The sequence below is a fragment of the Myotis nattereri genome (genome assembly GCF_964212035.1).
Source record: "Myotis nattereri genome assembly, chromosome: 3".
NCBI lineage: Eukaryota > Metazoa > Chordata > Mammalia > Chiroptera > Vespertilionidae > Myotis > Myotis nattereri.
Genome location: NC_138077.1, coordinates 67,878,213 through 67,891,823, shown reverse-complemented (window position 1 = coordinate 67,891,823; position 13,611 = coordinate 67,878,213). Strand labels below are relative to the sequence as shown.

General features: G+C 41.1%; 1 protein-coding gene across 1 annotated transcript in view; it reads left to right on the top strand.

The window, feature by feature from the left end:
* Window positions 1-3,832, top strand: part of PLCXD2 (phosphatidylinositol specific phospholipase C X domain containing 2) — a gene marked incomplete at its 5' end in the record, with an annotated part of 55,249 nt that extends 51,417 nt beyond the window's left edge. Inside the window, one exon of the mRNA XM_081086694.1 lies at window positions 2,975-3,832. Within this exon, the coding sequence (XP_080942820.1) occupies window positions 2,975-3,134 (160 nt within the window). The 3' untranslated portion in view covers window positions 3,135-3,832. The remainder of the gene's footprint in view (window positions 1-2,974) is intronic.
* Between the last annotated feature and the right edge of the window lie 9,779 nt (window positions 3,833-13,611).

Here is a 13,611-nt window from a genome sequence, read left to right as displayed (position 1 = left end):
CTTTTACCGAACACTTAGATAGTGCTTGACTATGTCCCCAACACAGTTCTAACCACTTTACATGCAATTAATTCTCAAAACTATATGAAGTTTAGGGGGAGAAACTGAGGCACAGAGAAATTGAATCAGTTAAGATCAAATTGAGGTTATTATGTTGTCAGGAGTCCCAGTTAAAAAATGGAAGTGCCCCTATGATGGTGGTCTATTAAATCAGAATTAGCGAAGAATATAAAAATATAAATCAATTTATGAGATGTGTTTTTGCCCATTGCCAAGTGTAGCGCCCACTGAGTGAGTGAAGAGACATGGGCTGTTTCTAGCTGTCATGACAAGAGGGAAATAAAGAGGAGAGGGTCAGAATGCTGCCACGGCCTTGATAGGTCTTCTAGGAGAAGAATGAAGTCATGGTGTGTATTCAAAGAAGGGAGGGCAGCTTTGAGGGAGCAAAGGATAGGAAGTGACAACCCAAGAGAGTGTCCCCACAGAAGAGAAAGGGGCCCATTAAGACAATAAACTTCACTTATTTTCCATTTGGGCCTAGAGCAAATTCTTCCTAATTAGTCTCTTGTTTCTTAACCAAAATATAAGCCCTAATCTGTATCTTCCTTAAACCGTTTTCAACATACCGAGTATGTAGCGAGCTATTTTTACCATGATGCAGAACTATGATGGCACTTCATAGCTCCCTTCTCTCTACCTCCCATGGTATTTTACACTTACCACTAATATAGAAAGTATCACATTAAATTGTCAGCATTGTTTATATTACTAGATTATGAGCTTCTTTGGCAAAACATTCTATCGCATAGAAAGCCCTCAAACTATAAAATGAGACTGACAGAATGTTGTTTGTGAAACACTGAGTAAGCCATTGTCTATTACGAAGGCACACATGCTGCTGGAATGACTGTATATGCATATGGAAAAGGCGAACCTTGACCCCTATTCATACCATATATGAAAATTAACCTGAAACAGATCTAAGATCTAAACATAAAAGCTAAAACCATAAGTTTTTAGAAGAAAACAGGAAAATGCCTTTGTGACTTGGGAATAGGCAGAAGTTTCTTAGGTTGGTCACAGAAACCATTTAAAAAAATTGATGTTAGACTTCATCCACATTAAGGAACTCAGCTCACCGAAATATTCCAGTAAAATAATCAATAGGCAAGTTCAGGCAGGGATAAAATATCAAAAAATATATCTGACAGAAAACTTGTATCCAGATATATAAATAACTTATAACTTAATAACTAAAAGAAAAAAAGTAAAAAAAAATTGGACAGAAAATACACAAATGGCCAATAAGTACATGACAAGCAGCTCAACATCAGTAATGATTAGAAAAATGCCAATTAAAACCCTATGAGCTATCTTTACACACCCACTAAATGGAAAAGTTAAAAAGACTGATAGCATCAAATTTTGGAGAGAATGTGAAGCAACCAGACTCTCATACTTTGTTAATGGGAATGTACAATGGAACCACAACTCTTTGGGAACAGATCTGGAAGTTTCTTATAAACCTGAAAGTAAATCTACCACATCATAGAGCAGTTTCACTCCTTGTTATTTACCCAAGAGATGTGAAAATACATGTCCACTAAAAGACTTGTATAAGAATGCCCATACCTAAAATTTTATTCGTAAAATCCAAAAACTAGAAACAGCCTGTTTATCCACTGATAGGAAAAAGGATTAAAAAAAATTAAAGTATATTCATGCAACGGTATACTGTGCAGTTAAGTTTAAAAGGAACAAAGTACTGATGCATTCATCAACATGGGCGAATTTCAAAACCATTTGTTGAATGAAAGAACCTCACACACAAGAATACATGTTGCATGCCTCATAAGAAGTCCTAGAACAGCCAAATTTAATCTGTGGTAGAAAAAAATCAATGTAATTGTTGCCTCTAGGAGGACTGGGGGACAGGAATTGAAGGGGAAGGTACATGCAGGAACTTTCTGGGGTGCTGATAAGGTTCTAAACCAGTGGTTCCCAAACTTATTTGGCCTACCGCCCCCTTTCCAGAAAAAATATTACTCAGCGCCCCCTGGAAATTAATTTTTTTAAATTTTAATAGCAATTAAACAGAAAGATATATGTATTAATGTTTCTACCTTTTTCGTAAAATATAGTAAAGAAAGGTGTAAATTAGAAACATTGAAGTTTGAAATTATGAAACTATTTATTGAACTCAGAATAGAAAGGTAATACAAAAAAAGTTAAAACAAATGCACCTGTGGCCATCACCGCCCCCCTGGATCGCTGCAGCGCCCACCAGGGGGCGGTAGCGCCCACTTTGGGAATCACTGTTCTAAACCTTGATATGGGTATGTGTTCTGTGTATACATTTGTCAAAACTCAGCTGGTATACACTTAAGACTTGTGCACTTTACTGGATATAAATTTTATGTCAAAAGAAAACTTGTAAACAAATATGGAACCCTAGTTAACGATATGCATACTGAGGTGTTTGGGGAATGGGTATAGCCATTAGCAGTTGGAATCTGTCAAAAATATAAGATAGATTGATGGAAAGATAGAGTGACAGATTCATGGATAGATATGTGGTAAGTAAGTATAGTAAAATGTTACTAGTAAAACCTACATGGTGGATATGCTTATTGTAAATTTCTTTCAGTGATTTATGATAAAAAGTTTTATGATAAAAATAACCTACTAATCATTAAGCTTTTGATATTTAGTTTTTAAGGTCCTGTTCACATGGATCTCTTTGAGGTTAATATCCTCTTCCAGCACAGAAACCCTGAAAGTACAATTCTCTAGTGGACTAGACATCACTTTGTCCCTGAAAGAGATATGAAGCTTAAATGGACTAATTCTGGGTGCTCAAGTTTTTATTGGTATACTCTTGTTACATTAAGGGAAATGTTTTGTTTCTATTACTGGAGAAGTCCTTCTAAACTCTACTCTCTCCTCTCTCCCCCACAACATTCTCCCTGTGTAGGAACCTTCCTGTCATCCTGGACTGGGTAAAAACTCAGAAGCCTGGAACCATGGGTGTCAACATCATCACGTCTGACTTCGTGGACCTGGTGGACTTTGCCACGACTGTCATTGAATTGAATGACCTCCTACAGGAGGATAGAGCTTTGGCTAAATGCTGATTCAATTTTTATTTATCTTAATATTGAATCTTTTGATCCAGGCTAGAGTTCTGAAGGGTTTTCTGTTAGGATGGCCCCTGGGCAGTGATGGTGAAGTGAATAGAAGGAGAAGGAGGGTGTTTTTTCTTTTTCCCCTCCTCACAGGGCCATTTGGATAAAATTGAAGATCTTTTCATTGCATTTTTCCCAGTGAGACTTTTGAAAAACTTAAGTCCAAGGGAAGAAAGCATGTTTCATGAGATCGAGGCGAGGATCTCCCCAATGGTTTATGATGTTGAATGTTATACAGAAATGGAGTCTCCAAGATACATTGGGGTATTGTGTGTCCTCCCACTAGGCCTAGTTCCCTGTTGTCTTCCAGGATGTTGTGTTTGAGTCAGTGAGAAAACTGAACCAGAAAAGCATTCCTGGTCAAAAGAATGACTCCTTGCAGGTATAGACTGCCCTGTGCGGTGGCTCTACTATCAAGCTTGGGCTTTGAGGGGAGAAAGGGCCAAGCACCAGTTCTCTCTAGGCATGTTGAATGTCACCACTTCATCCCTGAGAGAGTAAGACATTTATCACCAAAGTATTTCAGCTACAAGCTGTTCTTGCATAGCTTATCCTTGGTAATTTGTCAACTTCATTCTTCAGATAAACAGTGCAGACTGCCGTTGGTGTCAGAAATGTGTTTCCCACTTTTAAAGCATTGATTCCTTTCTCTTTGTTTTGGCCTCTTCTTAAAAGTGAAAGGAACAAGGACCAGAGATATTTTCATTGTGGGGCCCAACAATAGACAAACATGCATGTTTGTTGCACGCCAGATTTTTTAAAAAGTTTAATTCTGTAGCTTTTCCCAAAATGGCTGCCAGGTAAGCACTTCCATCATTTGGTCAAAATCGTCTTCGGAGTAGAATCTTCAAGCCAGATCTTGGAGTTGCATTTCTTTGTTGTCTGCCTTGGACTCGGGTCTATGCCATGGGACACAATGCTAACAAAAGGGAGCTTGTCTGTGACACCGCGGCGGCAGACACAGGATGCATGGAAAGTGCAACGGATTTAAGGAGGACACGCCAAGTGAGTTTGGAGCCATTCTGTAACTCCTTGAAAACAAGACTACCTCGGGGGACATTTAGGATGACTTGGATGTCGTCGAGTGAGAAATACCCAGTGTTGGAACATTTCCAGGTCGTGTCTTCCTTGTGCTGAGCCTAGTAATCACCACTGCATGAGGGCTTTGAAACTCAGAAGGGGATTTTTTTTATTATTGATAAGAGGTGCTTATCCATAAAAAGCTCTCTTGTGTTTTATTTATTCACTTATTTATTTATAGATTAAGTATCTTCAGTGCTTCTTACCTCATGAGCACTCACCAAGGAGCTTCCTGAACTTTCTCACCCAGGCCCGATGCTGCCATGGTCTTCCTCCTTAGCAGGACCATGCATCTCAGGACTGTGAGTGACCTGAGACTCTGCTGTAGATGTCCTGGCTCCTCAGTCAAGAGGGCGGACGGGGTTCGTGTGTGGGCGTGGTCCAGATCTGAGAAGCCACTCGCAAGCCACACACTGGGGCAGATGATGAAAAGGGTAGTGAAGAACTCTCAGTTCTTGAGGAAGACCCTCCAGAAAAGGATTGAAAAGAAAGCAGCCAGGAAGAAAACCGAGCATGGGAATGCGTGCACTTCGATGCTCCTAAGAACTGCTTGAGAATCTCTAAGGAAGTGTTAGCTTCCAGGTTCTAAAGGAGAAAAGATAAGCATGCAATCCTGGGTGGCTGTGTGCATGTATACAGATCGTTGGACCACCTCCCAGTAGTTTCCCATTTCTACTTTTCGATGCTCATGGCTGGATTTGCATGCTGCCTGCAGTGGGGGGTATCCTAGAGTTGCTACTAAAAGCACATGCACACCCCCAATTCTTGGTCTTCCAACCTTTACTCCCTGTGAAGGAATTTAAGCCCTGACCTTTAGCTTCCACAGCTTGAGGAGGTCATAACACAAATGCCTCTTCTGGGCATTAACTTTTCTTACATTTGAGCTCCTCCAAAGAGGTTTCTGAGATTTTATTGTCAAATTCTTTAGGACCTTCTATGGAAAGGATTAAGGAAGTGAGTGCCCTCACTTTCTCCATTTCCCTTCAATTCTGATATTAAACTCCAGTGATGAGCTCTGAAATCCCTGGCCCACCCTCAGGGTTTTATTTGTTGTTATTGTTTCATTTGGGTCTTGTGTTTAATTCATGCTCAATTGCTAGGGACTAGATCAGTTCCCCTCTTTAACCCTTTGTTACTTGGCAAAGAGATAAGGAGGCAAGAAGAGAATTCTTCTTCTCTGTTTTATTTGAGCCTCAGCTTTGTCCAGGTGCTTGGTGCTACGAGGCCAGGTGTGTGACAGGTGTCTACACAGGATACCAGTGACACTCAAGGGCTGCTGACTGTTCAGTGAAATGTTTACTTGATTTTTTTCCCTTTAGTTTTAAAATATATAGTTGCACTTGGGCTGTACCGTTTAACTGCACCGCAGTGTTTGCATGCTGAGAGAAAAGTCACCAAAAGTCACCGAGCATGACAAAGAGCACAGCCCGCGGTACCAAGGGCGTGTGCATGGAGCCCCGCTCTGCATGGCGAGTGCAGGGGCTCGCTCCTTCGCGCTGCTGTGGGTGGCAGCCTGACTTGCATTTTGAAATCCTGTGCAGGAGTTCTGGGAGATAGAAGGAGAATTATGTACAGCTCACCCTTGATAAACACCCTTGAATTAGCAAAATGTCTGCCCCAAGAAGGAGTTGCTCCATGTATGATAAGGGGTGTGTGCATTCTGCTCCTTGACAGAAGGCCAAGCAGGAGACGCGGTGGTGGGACAGACTTGAGTTCTGTGACTCATTCTGCCTCTGCCACCAATAAAAATGGTGACCCGACCATATCACTTATTCTCACAAGCTCTAGGGACCTTTCTGATCAGATAAGTTTATCTTATTTACTAGTACTCAGAATTAACTTCAAGGTCAGCTAAAAAGCTACTTGATTGATCCAAAAGAGGATGTTAGGATTCAGGGCCATGGTTATCCTGAAAAGTAGACTGAGTTTTTTATGAGCTCCCTGGACCATTTGCCACGTGGCCAAGGGGACCATTACAGGTTTCAGTTAGATTACAGCAGAGTTGAAAGGCTTGAGCTTGGAGCCTATTAGAGGTGCCGCGGTAGTTTCAAGTGGTACAGAAAATATTCTTAGGTTTGGAGAGAGAAGTCAAGATAGAACGGGTGAAATGAGAAATGATCAAAAATTAAAACTGTAATTTAATGGCAGATCTAAAGGGTCAAGCCAAAAAATATCATCTACCTTCTGTATCAGACTCTCTAGTAGTTAAATTTAGTTACTTTCCTTAGTGCTTAGCCCAGACCCCTGTATTCTTGAGAACCATTAAGTCACAGTTTAAAGCAGGATTTTCTATAAACTCAAAGAAAAGCACAAGATTCAGGTCCCAGAAATGATCGATCTTCAGAATCCTAGTTTTCTTTCATCTCCTCATCTTCACAAAGTTTGTGTTTCTGTTAAGAAGACTATGTGGTGGAACACTCCAGAGTTAAATGCAGTTTTGTGGTGAAACAGTATTTTCTATTTCTGTTTTTCTGAATCTTACCATAAGAAAGTGCTCCCCATCGAGACGTTGTGGCAACCCAACTCAAAGGCTTAACCCAAAGCTAAAGGTGGAGACGGAATGAAGACTGCAATGAAACCACCTGTTTTCCTGGGAAGCAAAAGGGCTGCGCAAATCCAGACCATCTGACAGAGTTAGTTCATGCTGCAGTTGGAGTTTTGTCACGTTCTCTCTTGGCTGACTGCAGATGTTTACTGTTAGGTTCTGGGAAACAGGATGGGCTAATGAATGGGGCACAGGCATGAGGCCCCCCTCCCCGGCCTCAGCAAGGAAGTGATCCTGAGCTAAATCTGCCTTGTTCTTCCATCTGGAATAAAGATGCCAGCCTGCTACTTTAGTGCTGTTTTGCAAATCTTGGTCAAGCAGCCCCCCAAAGCGTCAGGTCTCTAATGGTGAGGTTAAATGCTATATATTAAGCAGGTGTACAGTTTGATTCTTCTTTGTGTGCATATGTGGAGAAATGCTACTGGGGTTCATTTCTCAAAGGCGCCACCGTTAGATGGAAATTGTCTAACAACGGCGCCTTTAGTGATGTGAACAGTGAGATGAGCGGGGCTGAAAGAAATCTGCCAATGTGTATGTGAACACCTGAGAGTTGGGCGTTCCCCAGTGCACACCAAGTAGTCATGGTATGCCAGGAGGAGGTGTATAGAAATGGTAACATCAAACTCCACAGTGAAAGAAGTTTGGTTTGTATGGCATAGAACATGGCTGTCCCTCCAAATTCCACTAACTTTCCAGTACATATTGGCCCTCTGCCTCAGACTGCTTCCTGCTATTTGCTGCCATGGCTTTGTCACTCACACATGTCGTCTTGGGACACACAGGAGTGGATTGGTTGGGTGATAAGTGATTTAACTGGAAGCTTTACCCTTAGTTCCAATCGATGCTAAACAGCTCTTTACTGCCCCAAGGTTCCTCAGCTTCCTGCTAGAAATAATGATGCTAAGGACATTATGTCACTGGCTTGGCCCTAACCCAGAGAACGCAGCACACAATGCCATGGTGTTGAAGTACCACATCCTTAGACACTGGAAGCACTCTAAGATAACTCCTTCTATCCTGCAGTGGACATAGTGTTCTAGTCTTTTCTCCAACACACCTTATTCTTAGGGCTTTCCAAATTCGTTGCTAAGCCACATCGTTTGGATGAAATGTTTTTCTTCTCTTCATTGGGAATTCAGTACCATAGTCTATTAAGACAACTCCATCAATGGTCTAGAGCAGGGGTGGGCAAACTTTTTGACTCGAGGGCCACAATGGGTTCTTAAACTGGACCGGAGGGCCAGAACAAAAGCATGGATGGAGTGTTTGTGTGAACTAATATAAATTCAAAGTAAACATCATTACATAAAAGGGTACGGTCTTTTTTTTCAATAGTTTTATTCATTTCAAACGGCCCGATCCGGCCCGCGGGCTGTAGTTTGCCCACGGCTGGCCTAGAGCCATTTTCTATCTCCTTCAAAGAATACCACTTTCTCCTCTTGTTTCCTGGCCATCCTCTGTCATCTGCTGATTACTGTGAATCGCAGGATGCTGGCAAAACTTACAGAAAAAGGCACATACACTCAACAATGTCCAAACACACTCTTATCACATTGGTTTAGCTCCTTACTCTTCTCAGATGCATTATCCAGCTCCCCTCCCTGCTTCTACTCAGTTACTAGAACTGTCCCTGATTGGAGCCCAGAACTTGGGGCCAGTACTTTATTCAGATATCAGGGGCTTGCCCCCAAGCTATGAGCCCAACAAGAAGCACAGCACTTTGAAAAGTCAAATGGGCCTTTGGCAGCTTTGAACATTTGCAGTTTTACATTTGTTATTAGTTTATAACACTAATAACACTTTAGTCATAAATCTGTAATATCAATATGATAAATCTTAGTACATAGTCTAGAGACAGTGGTACCTTGCTGCTATTATACTTACTAATTTATACACCAATTAATAAGTATTACATATAGATTGTTTGCATTATTGTATTGTGTATGCATATATATAGTATATATGCCAACTGTAATACTTAACCTCACTGATCAGCATTTTAAAAATACAGTAGCCCCCCCCCCCCTTATCCACAGAGGATATGTTCTAAGATCCCCAGTGGCTACCTGAAACCATGGATAGTAATGAACTATATATGCTGTGTTTTTTTCCTACACATACATACATTTTCACTTAAAGGAAGCATTTTGTGGCTTCTCTTTGGCATATCAGAATTGCCAGCATGACTACTCTTACATTTTGGGGCCATTATTCAGTAAAATAAGGGTTACTTGAACACAAGCACTGCAATACTGCGACAGTCAATCTGAAAACTTAGGCTACTAAGTAACTGCTAGGCAAGTAGCGTGGACAGTATGGAGACACTGGACAAAGGGGTGAATCATATCCTGGACAGGATGGCTTGAGATTTCATCACGCTACTTAGAACTGTGCAATTTAAAACTTATGAATTGTTTATATCTGGGATTTTACATTTAATTTATTTGGACTGCTGCTGACCACGGGTAACTGAAACCATGGAAAGCAAAACCTTGCATAAGGTTGGACTACTGTACAGAGATTGTCATAGTGAAAATAAGTCTGGTCAATTCAGATGATACATGAATCTGAAAATGTTCTATTAGATATTATATTTTGTCCGCTATGCTTGTTTTATATTACAGTGCATGCCATTAGCTAAATTGTGCAAAATAATAATAGTAAATTATACCAATTTTAAAGTTAGAATTAAAATTTTCCATATATGCTGCTTGATACTCCGAAATGTATTTTGTGGCCTAATTATCTTATACACATTTCACATGGCTTTTCTCCCCTAGGAAATAATTGTTCAAATATCTCCCTCTCCTGTCTTGTAACCTGGATTATACTGCTTAATTCAAACTAAAACATTGTAAAGCCAGATTACCTCATTTTAACTGTGAAAAAGTTCAATCGATATGCTGATATGATGTCATTTCTTTGTATTTGACTTGAACTACCTAAATAAGCTTAAACCTAATAATAAATATAAAACTGGAGCAGGCACTTCTCCTTTGTTTGTATGCACATTGTGTTATTCGCCATATAAATCCTCAAGAGTAACTACTAGTCTTGGTAGTAGGGGTGGGGGCTTTACACCCACCCCCACCAAATATCACCCAACACAATCCCTTCGACATGGTTGATTGTGTTTAACTGGTGAATGATTTAGCAAAAATTAAGTACAGTCATGTGAAACAAAGCAGATAAATTCAGATGGCGAAAGAGAAAGTTGCACAATCACTGTATGCATTGCTCAGAGAGTGGGATCCATGCCACTGGTGGTCGGCAAGATGACGTGGGATGGACGATGGCCATGTCCTTGCGTAGCATTAATATCATTGCTCACTTACTCATTCTGGTTATCTAACAGGCATGCCTTAGCTTAGTGATGAAACCCTTCTAGCCCTTGTTTATCTAGCAAATACAAAAAAAGACAATAGTATCCAACTACGTTTATTATCATATTGTTTATATTGTGTTTATTTTGTGGTTACTGTCTCTTTGTAGAAGTGATCCTGGGTTTGTCAATAGTGATATAAAATTTCCTTTCAAAGTAAACTTGAGTTTTTTAAAGAGTCTATTCTATAGAAGCTATGGAAGTGACCTAAGTGTAGGATCCTTTCCAAGCTGGAAAAAAAAAATGTAGTTGATTCTACTGCACACTTTTGCCAAGAATTGGGTTTGGCTGTGCTCTTTAAATACATGAACTGCTATTTGGGGTAGAAAGTCACCTAGTTTTTCATAAGGGAACTTTCTTCATGTTTCCTGTAGAAGTCCACACTCAGATCATCCTCTCTCCATATTGTCCTGTGCTGCAGTTTAAACAGGGGAGGGGGGGAAAGTTGTGGAGTCGCTCAGTCTCATAGACTGTTTTTGAGGTTCCCATGGAATACAGAGAGCAAACCCTGTTTTTTCCACTTGAAAAGTGATTCCTTTTCTGTGAATCCCTGAGGTGAAGATGCCTGAGTATTCTGGATTTTTATTGTTGCTTTTCCCCCCCAAGGAATTCTTCTTACTCAGCGGTATGTCTCTTTGTTTACATCTCTGCATATCTGCTCACTGTGACCAGAGGAGTGATATTATTGTAAGACATGAAACCTTTCCTTCTCAGAGAGGGACAGTGGCCAAAGTCCATGTGCCTCAGCCTCACTCAGGATGGCCTGGACGAGTGCCAGTAAAACAGACATGCTAGTCAGACCAGCGTGTTTGCACAGCTGGGCAGTGTTTGGGGATAGCATGGGGGGTGTGGGGAGTGGAGGGTGTTAGCCTCTGTCCAGCAGCATCATGCAATCCAGAGAAGCCTTAGGCGAGCAGATGGCTTTAATATAAGGGTCCTGGTGTCTAAAGAATAGTTTCATTCTATGGAGAACAGCTCTAAGAAGCAGAGCTCTTGTTGTGAAAAGAAGCCACTGAAAGCTGTTCTTTGTTTAACCTGAGAACCTCTCTGCTTTTTGGCCTGAATACTCTCCTGCCCTGGTCCTCACTGGGTATTTGCCCAATTCAGGGCTCATGGAATCCTCTCTAGGCCTCCATGAATTATAAGGGGATCTGGACAAAGACAGATTGCCTTGTTGGATTGCCTTCTGCAAAAGCTTCTCTCACCAACAAACTTGTGGGTGTGGAACTAATTTGCCACACATCATAGGGGTTGGTGGACCATTTCAGGGGGACCAGAATGCTCTGAAATAACACACAACATTTTAGATATATGTGCACTTTTTTTCTGGTAGAGGATCCATAGCTTTCCTTAGATTCTCAAAGAAATCTATGATCTTTAAAAGTTGCGAACCACTGCCTTTCAAGTGCCTATGAGAATGACCATGAGCTAATTTAGACTAGCACCACAATGCCATGGTCCTTCCTGTTACAAGCAAACATTAAATTAAGACATTTGTTGACTTTAGAGCTCTCTATTAAGAAGCAAGGTTGGATAAAATAAGATAAAAGGGAACTGACTAAGTCAAGTCCAAAGGATCCTAAAGGATCATGACAAGGGCTCAAGCAAGAGAGGGTGGTAGCAGAGCCAGAGAAACCGGGCACGCCGGCAGACATGGGGGGATGGCTGGGTCCCATGCACAGATTGCAGAGGAAATTGATACATTGGACCCTTCTTCCAGAAGGGCAACTAGGAGAATGAAAGGTCCAGAAGTTATATCACGTGAGAAACTGGGGATGTTGAGCTTGCAAAAGATTGAGAGAAAAGTGACAGGAATATCTTCAAATATTTTCAAATTGTTACATGACTGAGATTTTAGAATCTTATGATTTTAGATGTGGAAGTGACCAAAGAACATTTGTCCAGGCGCTGTTATAGGAGAGAAAATGGAAAGTCAGACTGTGTGGCCTAATTCAGAGCTGGGACTAGAATTCAGGCTCTGAGTCCGTTCCCAGTGTTTTTTCTCATCATTTCCAGCTGCCTCCCAAGTGCCTGATGTGCAGGGAAGAGGCAGAACCCATGAGTTGCCATTACAAAAAGGGGAGCTTGGTTTAATAAAGAGTATTCTTATGTGGAATGGATGCTAAGTGAGAGAGTAAGCTCACCATCACAAAGAGTATTTCTGGGAGTGCGTGTACCAGTTTGCTGTTGCTGATATAACAAATTCTCATAAATTTTGTGACTTACAATAACACAAATGTATCACCTTTCAAGTCTGGACTCAGAAGTCTGCACTGGGCTGGCACTATGTCCCTCCTGGAGGCTCTAAAAGAAAATCCATTTCCTTGCCTTTTCAAGTTCGAAGCTACCTTCCTTGGCTCATGGTTCCTTACTCCATCATTAAAGCCAGCAGCGTGACATCTTCAATCTCCCTCTGACTCTGCTTCTCTTATCACATCTTCTTTGACTCTGACCTCTTAAGAGGCCTTTTAGTATACACTGGGCCCACCTGGATAATCCAGGATAGTCTCCCATCTCAAAATCCTTAATTGCATTTGCAAAGTCCCTTTTATGATGTAAGATGACATCTCATGTTCTGGGGATTAGGACATGGACATCTTTGGGACTTTTATGCAGCCAACCACAGAGTGAATTGTAGAAAGTGCTTTGACACTGGTACTGATTTTTAAGCAGACTTGAGTTCAAATCCTGGCTTCAGCACCTACTCGTTTCATGACCATTATCCATTTGAGCCTCTGTTCCCTTAACCATAAAATAGGAATAAAATCTCAAGGTAATTATGACAGTTTGTGGTAAACCATAAAAAATACCTAACATATATAGTGCCCTATCGCTAAATGGCAGCCCTATTTGATAAAGGAACTTTCAGATGATTCTCACATGACAGGAATTCAATAGAAGAAACTCCATTATTAAATGAAAGATTTGATAGTGACCTTCTAATTCCCTTCTGATATTGCTAACATTAAAGGGAGTGAAATAGCCCAGCCAGCACGGCTCAGTGGTTGATGAACCAGGAGATAACAGTTCGATCCCCAGTGTGGGGCATGCAGGGGGCAGCCGATCAATGATTCTCTCTCATCATTGATGTTTCTATCTCTCTCCTTCCCTCTTCCTCTCTGAAATCAATAAAAATACATTTTTTTTTAAAAAAAGGAGTGAATAAAAGGTATTTTCTTCCCGTATACTTCACAGATCCAGTTGCAAGGAAATTGCTTTTCTGGACAGTCCATAGCTAACAGACCCTCCCACAGTTCTGCTATCTATTTTTGTCACCAAGATCTCTGGTCAGGTTTGAGCAGGACTAAGCCTGGCCTGGTGTGTAATGATTGGCCAGACCAGGCAGCTGAGACCAGTACGGCCTCCCTCCTTCACATCTGTCAACATACCTGGCTGCAAGCAAGTTACAGCCCGTGACC